General features: G+C 41.5%; 1 protein-coding gene across 1 annotated transcript; it reads left to right on the forward strand.

The window, feature by feature from the left end:
* Nucleotides 1-1,431: 1,431 nt before the first annotated feature.
* Nucleotides 1,432-6,443, forward strand: LOC117412437 (iduronate 2-sulfatase). Its single transcript, XM_034903627.2, is given in 7 exon segments — nt 1,432-1,863; nt 2,725-2,861; nt 3,626-3,826; nt 4,347-4,517; nt 4,839-4,965; nt 5,248-5,392; nt 5,394-6,443. Coding segments are annotated over 7 exon segments (1,248 nt in total). The 5' UTR covers nt 1,432-1,751; the 3' UTR covers nt 5,749-6,443.
* Nucleotides 6,444-10,399: the final 3,956 nt, after the last annotated feature.

Raw genomic sequence — 10,399 nt, forward strand, 5'->3', positions numbered from 1 at the left:
GGCCTTGTCCTGCATGATCAGCAATGCTCATTTAGTTCAGAAAGAGTTTGGCAAGAATAATAATTAAAAAGCCATTTTAAAAAAAAGGTTTTACAGGGATTGAAATACTATTCCTGGATGACCACGTTAGCATTCAAGAGGTCTGCATCCAGTTCATGTTCAAAAGCTATTTTAAGCAGAAACCATTAAGATGCTGTAACAAAATAAAGCCCCATGTTATTTTCATTTGCAGTATACTGTAGGGTCTGATCAATCAGGTTGGCTGGAGCACTTAACATTAGCTGTGCCTGAACTTGCTTTTGGAGATTATTAACCAGCGAGGTATATACAGTAATTGTGATCCTGTTTCTAAAGCAACATTATAGCTTGCCTCAGGAACAGCAACCAGGTCTGACAGGACACCCATTCTTCACATACCAATTGTTTCTTGTAAACTGGGAAATCCCCAAACTCCACCCAGTAATGTGATGCAACATAAACCTGGGCTGGTTTCACAGACCCTGATTAGCACTATTCATGGACTATGTTACCTAAGGTGAAACCAGCCACACATCCCCTAATAAACAGATCATACCGGGAGTCAATTGCTTGTAATCTAAACCTACTGACACTATGTCCTGGCCATAGTCAAGTGCAGCTTTAGTAAGCACAGAGGACCAAATGCACTTAAAGTCACAGTGAAATGTGTTACCGCAGTTAAAGCTTAGTTCATCAGGGATTTAAATGGATATGATAATCATGACATATAAATATGATGTGCAACAAAGAAAAAAATAGTTTACAAAGAATCAAACGGCTGGATTCACAGACCACATTCGCAACACAATTGGACTGTCTAATATAACCTTTAGTGCAAGAAAAGTGTTCTTGGTTTTTGGTTAAAGGTATTTATTGTTAACGTCCACCTGGAAATCCCCAATGCAAACAGACAGTGAGTCTGCTGCTGGGATCTTCAGCTTGCTCAGCTGGGCTTTTTCAACATTACCCACAATAGTGCGCACTCTGTCTTACTTATATGTATATATAGGGCTTGAACTTTTCCGTCTTTATTTTCCAAATCTCTAGCTCCCTTTAAATGTCAATTAGTCGTTGTTAAGCTGCCTCTGCATCCAAGTGAAAACTATTAATTAAAGATTGGGTTTACGATTATTATTTTTTTATTTGCTACAAATCCAGGAGATTTTAAATGCTGTACTTGCTCTCAGTGCACACTCCGTACTGGGTATTTTATGCTGAAAAGAAAATCTGACGGGACAACTCTGTTAAACGAGTGAAAATAACAAAAGCACAACGATAAACTAGGCGACTGCAAGAATGAAATGCAATTAGGATCAGCGATGAGCAATTCACATTATTTGTCACTTTTGTTTGAAATGAAAAATGAAGCGAAATAGAAGCAGGCTCAGTCAACATATGAAGGTAAAAACAAGTGACATTATTTTGTAATTAACAGCTTCTTTGTGAATTTAATTAGGAAACAGAATCGGCTCAAAAATAAATTTCAAGGACGTCATGTGATAAAAAATAAGCGTCGAGCGAACCAGGAACTGAATGAACATACTACAAGGGAAGCGTTTAGCCACAGTTTGGGAGTTTGCGTGCCAACGAACAACGAAACAACAACGAAACTGAAAGAAATGAATGCATGCATGTCATTTTTAACATGTAGGGCAGTTTATGAGTTTGTAGGTAGTGTATGAAACTCCCGACTGGAAGGCGTGTGACTGAGCGAGGCTCGGTTTTGCTATATTATGCTGGTGTGTTTGATTTGGTATGCTTGCATCGGTGCGTTCGCCTGTCTCCACAATGTCCCATCAATGCCAGCCAGGCGAACTCGAGTGCTCAACGGGCTACAAGAGAAAGGTAAACAAAACACACACAACCGCAGTAAAAACAGCAGTAATCATTAGAATAGAATAGGCCAGTAACATTGCACACCGGTATCTGAATCATGTGTACTGAGGACGCCACAGCGGATTTAAACATGTAAGCTTTGACATTCACCTTTACAGAATGTACTTTTCTTTAATCGAGTAAACGACTGTCCCACTCTGATAACATGTGGGTTAACGCTACCGCTGCACTTGCGCCTTTTAAAAAAATATAGCGGGGTGCGACTTATGTGTTGTACTGTATGTTGTAGGATAGCACAGGGATGGAAATAAAACTCATTGTATAGCAGTTTGATCCATTCCTGGTTTTACTAGGCGTTTAATAGCACACCTGAGCTTGTTAACATATCAAGCTTGTAGTAAAACCTGGAATTGGTGAAACTGCTATGCAATAGGAGTCATATTTCCATCCCAGTAGTAACATATTTAGTGAACACAGGGGCTATTTCCAAGAAAACTACCTGCAGTGTTGTGAAAATCAGACTGCTGATTAATACTGTGGTGAACTGCAGTTCCCACAGGCAGGGGTTTCTCGCAGGCGGAGGTGGGTCTTGAACCTGGGATCTCCTGCTCTGAAGCATAGAGCCGATACCGCTGTATAAAAGAGCTGGCTATCTTGCAGGAGCTGGAATCAGGCTTATGTCTTCATATTTGATTGTGTCACTTACCAGCCTTGACCCCTACCCCTACACTATATATGAAAAAAAAGATTCTTATTTCAGTGATTTAAAGATACATCGTGCTCAAAGGTAACTTGTCCTGACCAATGCAATGTCAATTTATTTTGAACGTAGCTACATATTCTCCTGTATTGTTCTTGTGTTCTCTCCAGGCTCCCTGAATGTGCTCCTGATAGTGGTGGATGACCTGAGACCTAGCCTGGGGTGTTTCGGTGACACAGTCGTGAAGTCTCCGAACATTGACCAGCTTGCTTCCAAAAGCAATGTCTTCCACAACGCCTTTGTACAGGTAAGTGTGTTTTAAATGGTTTGGTGAACAACAAGCGAGTCTCCCAGAGTTAAACATGTACTCTGTGACCAACAGCTCTCGTGATGATTTGCAATTAATTCTTGCTGTGAAAAAAGCCTGGGCTTCCCAAACCCGGTCCTCGGGACCCCAATGTCTTCTGGTTCCAACTGAGCTCTCAGTTACTTAAAGAAAACCCTTACTTGAACTCCTCATTGGCTTAATTTTACCTTTTTAATTGTTCTCAGCTCCTAAAAAGTTAAACATTTCAAGTTGCTTTTAAATCTTATAGTTCACTTGAAATCTGCAACTTTTAAGATCTGAGAACAATTGAAAAGGTCAAATTAAGCAAATGAGTTAAATGAAGGGTTTAGTTAAGTAATTGAGAGCTGAGTTGGCATGAAAACCTTTCATCAGGCAGTGGTATTGCAGTGAACTACATGTAACAAGAACAGCGTTCCTGCCAGACATTGTTTAGTTTTTTTATACAGTGTACACACTGTAAAAAAACACTCTGGACACTGACTTCACTGGATTAGCTTTTCTTTTTTTAAATGAGCTCTTTTTTTTTAATTTATTTTATATAGAGATCTATTTCGCACTTCATTTCCCAAGGGCTTCCTTCCTTGTACCTGTAATGTTTGGTGATTTTGTAGTTTCCTGCATCACAAAATAATTGCAGAACTTGACTATTTGAAGGAGTTGACTGAGTTGAGCACCCAGTTTAAATGTTACATTATCATTTTTTTATTTAATTTTTTTCCCAGGTTTGCAAAGGCAAGGATGGCAAACTGCACGCCAACCTGTTGTGTCCAGTGGACGTGTCAGAAATGCCAGAAGGCACCTTGCCAGACATGCAGAGCACAGAGGAGGCAGTCCGCTTACTGAAGGCTGTGAAAGATGAAAGCCACCCCTTCTTCCTGGCTGTGGGGTATCACAAACCCCACATCCCATTCAGATATCCTCAGGTAACTCACTGGCTGCTGGACTGGTCTGCATAGAGCTGGACAAAAACTCTTTCCTATCCACTAGAAGAGCTCTGCCTGCTGACAAATCTTCTGAAATGCATCAGTGATGAAAATATCAATTCTACAATGAGGGGGGAGGAGAGTAAACAGTTCTGACTGCTGATAATTAAGAATGAAACGGGGGAGGGGGTTGGGAGAGACGGGAGAGGGGAGACGGGAGATTTGGCTTCTTGCTTTGGTGGGAAGTTACATTTAGTATTAAGGTTATGTTCCTTTTTTATTATTATTATTATTATTATTATTATTATAGACTGCTCCTTTTGATATTTCACAATTGATAATTCACAATTCAGGTTAGGCCATGCCGACAATAAATTGTCCTGTTCTAAGCTGTGTAAGAGCCCTTAACTAATTCTTTGTTCTATATGTTAGAAGTCAGATAGAGAAGTAGAGTGAGCTCAGTATTTGTACACCACTGCACTTGAAGTCCCCAATATATGTCTATTCTCCACCTCACCAGGAATTTTTAAAGCTGTACCCCTTGGAAAACATGACCCTGGCACCTGACCCTGAAATCCCCAAAGGAATGCCTACGGTAGCCTACAATCCATGGACTGATATCAGGAAGAGGGAAGATGTTCAGACATTGAATGTCAGCTTTCCCTATGGACCGATCCCTCGGGACTTCCAGGTAAGTGTGTGTGTGTGTGTGTGTGTGTGCTGACAGGGATGGAAAAAGGGTTCCCTTTAATCTAATCGATGCAGACCCAGGGTTTTATTAATGCAGTGGGTTGTAATACATGCAGACCCAGGGTTTTATTAATGCAGTGGGTTGTAATACGTGCAGACCCAGGGTTTTATTAATGCAGTGGGTTGTAATACGTGCAGACCCAGGGTTTTATTAATGCAGTGGGTTGTAATACGTGCAGACCCAGGGTTTTATTAATGCAGTGGGTTGTAATACGTGCAGACCCAGGGTTTTATTAATGCAGTGGGTTGTTTCCACCCCCAGCTGCAGATCCGGCAGAGTTATTTTGCTGCAGTCTCCTACCTGGACACCCAGGCTGGGCAGCTCCTCAGCGCTCTGGATGATTTGGGCTTGGCCAACGAGACGATTGTGGTGTTCACCTCCGATCACGGTCAGTGCACTGGTCTGGACATCTAAAGAAAGCAACTGCAAAGGCTGATTTTCAGAAAGCATTCTTACTTTTATGTGCTAATTTTATACTGTGTTATGTTTTTTGTTCTGCATGTTTATTTATATATTTCCTCGAAGAAGGACAAAAAATGCATCCAACTATTGTTGTAGATGCATCCTATTTTTTTATGAGAGTATTTGTATTTTAACCACAAGATGGCTCTGTTTCCTGCAGTGAATTCCTCCTATTCACTTTGTTTAAACGTGGATTTGCGTGTTGCAGGCTGGTCTCTGGGTGAGCATGGGGAGTGGGCCAAGTACAGTAACTTCGATGTAGCTTTGCGCGTGCCATTAATCATCTATGTGCCTGGAACGACTGCTTCCACCCCTAAACCTGGGGACAAGACCTTCCCTTTCCTTGACCCCTTTTAGCACACACCAGGGCTTCAGCCTGGGGGACACCTTCGGTGCCAGCGAGCTGAAGATAAACGCCGAGGCCATCGCTTACAGCCAGTACCCGAGACCTGCGGACCTGCCCCAGCACGACTCGGACCTGCCTCTCCTCTGAGACATCCGCGTCATGGGCTACTCCATCCGCTCCTGCGACTACCGCTACACCGAGTGGGTGGGCTTCGACCCGGCCACCTTCTGAGCCCACTTCCAGGACGTGCACGCAGGGGAGCTGTACTTCGTAGCACCCGACCCGAACCAGGACAAGAACCTGTACAACATCACCGAATACGCCGGCGTGGTGCAGAGGTTCAGGAGCTATCTGCAAAAATAAAACCCTAAAGACGACTTTGAACACTTAACAGCCTCCCACAACAGATGCTTCGTCCATGTAGAGGCATCTCAATTAAAAGACCGCCTGCTTTTTAAAGGGCTCTGTACCACTTTCTCCATTCCAGGGGAAAGTGATTGACCTTCCAGTGCCTCAGTTAATGTTCAAGTAGTTGGGTGAAAATGACAATGTGATGTGGCTCGTACAAGTTAGTTCCCAGCTTGCGAGCCTCTGAATCACAATGGGTGGTTTCTGTCCTCCTCTGGAAAGCAAGTTCTATGAACACGGTCTCATTCACACTGTTGCAGAGCAGTCGTTTCTAAGCATAGCCATGCATTGTAGGAGTCATGCTGTTCGTACAGTGCCTAAGAGATCTCGTATTATATACTTTGGTTGCTTGGAAACAGTGTTTTACTGGAGCATCTGCTTTGAAAAAGATCTATAGTAGAGGCTCTGTGGTGGGAGCAGTGCCCCTGTATGGTGATGGGCAGAATTACTGGAAGAATAGATAAAAGGCTGCCTTTCATCTGTTTCAGAGAAGACAATAGCACTTTTTCATTATAAGAAGTTTGTTCATTTCTACTATTGTGTTAACTATGTACGTGTGTGTTTGTATTCATGAAATTTGTAAAAAATAAACATGTGATTTAGAAGTGTTTTTGTATATATTTATTATGTAACTTTTTGTTTTTAGAGAAGCCTAAAATGAAAGCTGGTTTAAATGCATTGTAGTTTACCCAAAGATACATGCCTACACACCTGCTGGTGCACGATATGTAGCTGCTGCTGTATGAATGCTGGCTGGACACCATGCCGAAGTCCTTTTTAAAATTTGAAAGCAGGTATCATGGTGCTGAAACATATACTACTACATTACTATGTATTCAATCAATGGTTATTGCTGGTATACCTAGATCTTTTCTTTCTACTTGTGTTTTAATTCATTATAATGCAAGTATGTATTTTTCAGAGACTATCCTTGCTAAGCTACAGTATAACCTGATCAACTAGTAATCAAATAAAGGTCAGTTCAGGTAAGGTGCATGGAATTTGAAGTTTTCAAACAAATGCATTCTTGTAATACTTTCTATTTCCAAGAACCATCAGTCCTCATCTGCAGTCAAAAGCTTCATTTTTATTTATTTTTTTTTTTCTGAATGTGCAACACGAGTACGATGTGAGGTGGGTCCTGGGGGAACATCAATGTCTTCAGCTCTAGCAGACAGACCGCATTGCCAGGTGTGCTGGAAAATTCCAGTGCCTTGTTTCTCACAGTCTGAGAAGCAAGGTCAGGCCAGCCAGAGATGGATCCGTTGGCTGATTGAAGCAGAGATTCTAATTGCTCTTGCCAGAGCTGGATTTTGTTTGCTCCCTCTTCGCTTTGCGTCCCTGGTTTTAAGTCATAAAACCCCTGTAATGTTTGTCAGCCAGGCTGGTCTCAGCGGTGCATTTTTGTTTTGTGTTTTGTTTGAAGCCAGAGTTTTAATTTTGCTGCTTGGGCTTCCTGTTGTCGACACATTGACACATTGAAATCACAATAGTGGTAGGGGTGCAGAAAGTAAAGATGGTGCAAAGAAAGGAAACCAGCATTATGGGTGAATGCGTCAAAAGGGAAGAATCCTTAATTAATGGCACATGCCTGATTTAATGATGCTGGAAGTGTGTGCCTATCTACAGAGCTTGAACCTTTAAACTCCTGGCAGCCTGCATCATCACAGTCCATCACTTCTGCAGACAACCCAAGTGACCCACATTTCGAAAAATTGACATTGCAACCCGCAGACCCGCGACAGTCATTGTGTAACCCGCAAATTAAAATGATGTGGAAGATTCCATTTTAGGTCAGTCCTGGCTGCTTCCTGACTAGAGTCCTCTGTGTCTGCGCAGTGATCAGCCGCGAGATTGTATATACAGTACACTCAATTCATGGATGGGTTCTTAATTCAAGTAGCAAATTGAATAAATTTAAAATGATATTTCTTTTATTGATTTGAAATGTAATTAATCATTTTGGTCAGATTATTTATTGTCCAAAATACCCCAAATGCTACTGAATGTTGGTGGATCACTTACAGATGCCTTAAAAAGTTTCCCTTTGGAAAATCATCATACATTTAGTAAGGGAAATGTGAAAAAACAATCTTTGCTTTGCTGTGCTGTATAGAATAGTGCAGGTAAACTATGCAAAATTGAAATGTAAGAATGACTTTGTGGTTATGTAAACCCTTAGCACATTCACACTTGCACCATCAACGCAGTGATAATGTTTCCTAACTGAAAATCCTCACCCTTGCCTTGTCATGACTGCAACAAAAACATTACAGCAAAGGTAATTTGCACTTAAAGCCTTGTGAAATACAGTTACGAAAAGAAACCGACTGAGTCTTGTGCAAACTAAAATAAAATAGCATAACAGGATGACACACTGACTGTGGTTTCCAGAGCTGAATACCAGTCTGTACCAGCTGACTTTTATTAGCAGTCCAAAAGAAGAGGTTTGAACTTGTTTGCATGGAACAGTTTATCACCTGACTGATTTGCCTCCTTTTATGAATACCAGATTGATTATCAAGAAAGCAAAATTGCAAGCTGTTTATCTGGAATTTGAGACATTGTAATATGGTTTTTATTTTTATATGAGTTATTGCAATAAAGTATTGGATAATGCCATTAAAATAGAATCTTGTTTTTTTTTTTTTTTGGTAACATATGGCCGCGTCGTGTCGAAGGTGTATTCACAGGTATTCATTTTGCCTGCTGAAGGGATACTAGCATCCTGTTTGAAGCACTGTTCTGCTGTACAGTTTCTTTGTTTTTGATTGTGCTAATGGCACTAAATCCTCACGACTGAAAACATGATCCATTATTAATAAGGTTTAGTGGAACATCACAGCATCGCCTAAGACTTGTTTGTGCGCATGTAGTAATTGCATGTCATTATCCTCATCAGTGGCATTTGTGCCTGCTTTCCTTTCATCATTTCTGAATGATGTCCGCAGTTCTTTTGATATAATAATGTACCGGGATGCTTTTAATGTGCCGTCATAAACCCTTTCAGTCTGCAGTGACGCAGAGCCTATGCATTGTATTGAGACCTGCAGATCGTATGCGCAATGTATTGTGACTGGCATATAGTATTGTTGTCTATTTATTGTATACATACAGACTGTAGTGAGCAGTTCTGCTCCTTATGCTGATAAAGCAACGGAGCAGCAGCAGAGAAATCAAATCTTCTTATATCTGCAGCAACCCAGCTGACCCACAGCCCGTCTCCCAGCCGTGCCTGCTGCTGGAAGCTGGGTGGCACATTTACTGCCATCTTAAAAAGATATCTTTGGTTCTCTGCCCTTCTAGCTGCCATCTGTTCTGATTGTCAACAGTCTCAAAGAGCGAGAGCCCATCTGTTAGTACTTTACCAAGACAAGCTGTTTCGCCAGGCAGTGAAGTGGCACAGCAGTAGAAACGCATGCTTATGACCTCTGGGAGTTCAGGCTGTGGATGCTGGGACCTGCTGAAACACAGCATAGAAAAAGCAATGAATTAAGAGGGGGTTATCAGGGGGACTGCACCCATTGGTCAGGTGATGTTCTTTAATGCTGCTGAAGTGCAGCAAGAAAACGATTCCAACCCGTACATCGGCAGGGCGCTTTTTTATGCATTTATATGTCCTTCAGAGATCGATAATGTTGGCTCAGTTGATGGAGACAGAAACATTTTATTATTCAGGAATGCTGTAACTTGCGTGATGTTTTAATGCTTGAGTTCTTGACATAACTTTAATGAATGCACAATAATTCTCCAGCAGGCGGTATGCTGGAAAATAATTACAATTTAAACCATTCATTGCAGTTCATTGCATTACATTTTTAAATTTTTTTATTTCAAGGTTATTTAGGGGGCTTTATGGGAGAAAAACTTCAGCTAATGATGCAAGGTGGGATTTGGTCTGGAGTTCACAACATGTGCATGCAGCACTGTCAGAGTAATTAGCAGAGTGTGTGTACATGTAAACCAGTCTCTGAGTTGCAAACTGGACCTTCCACTGTAACAACAGCATTCCAAGGAGCTGCTAAATTATTCAGATCAGCTGTGCACAGACGGAGCAAGCAATAGCACTGATTTGAGATTTAAAATGCCTGTAGTAGCGTAGAGGTGGTGACACAGCATCGTCTCATGAAGTAATTGTTCTGTATGTGGCACCTGGCCTTCCATCTCCTCTCACCTGCTTACATCAGTTGTGAATCCTCATGCACGCAGCCATGTGCCAATAGCACAGTAGCTGCTTTGTACTGTATGTGAAGCTATTGTGGTTTACAGAATTCATATGCCTATTACTACTGTAGTTTCACTTTTAAATCGCACAGCCTCAGGTAGATAGTCCCTGTCTCGAGATATGTTTCATTGTAGCACACAGACACTGTTTTCACTGTGATGCTCATTTCAAGAGGGGCAGGGCTCTGGTTTCGCTTCTAGGTGGACTTTGGCCAAGGGTAGCAGATGTAATATTCACAACCTCCTCTTTCTATTAGAAACAGTTGGCCCTGGGATTAAATGCAGTAGGGTCTGGTATTCAGGTTTTGGCTTGGTGCACACCAAGTGAAATAACTATGATATATTAAAACAAATAGGCCATTCCGTAGGAAATTATTATTAT

The sequence above is a fragment of the Acipenser ruthenus genome, chromosome 26, assembly GCF_902713425.1.
Source record: "Acipenser ruthenus chromosome 26, fAciRut3.2 maternal haplotype, whole genome shotgun sequence".
NCBI lineage: Eukaryota > Metazoa > Chordata > Actinopteri > Acipenseriformes > Acipenseridae > Acipenser > Acipenser ruthenus.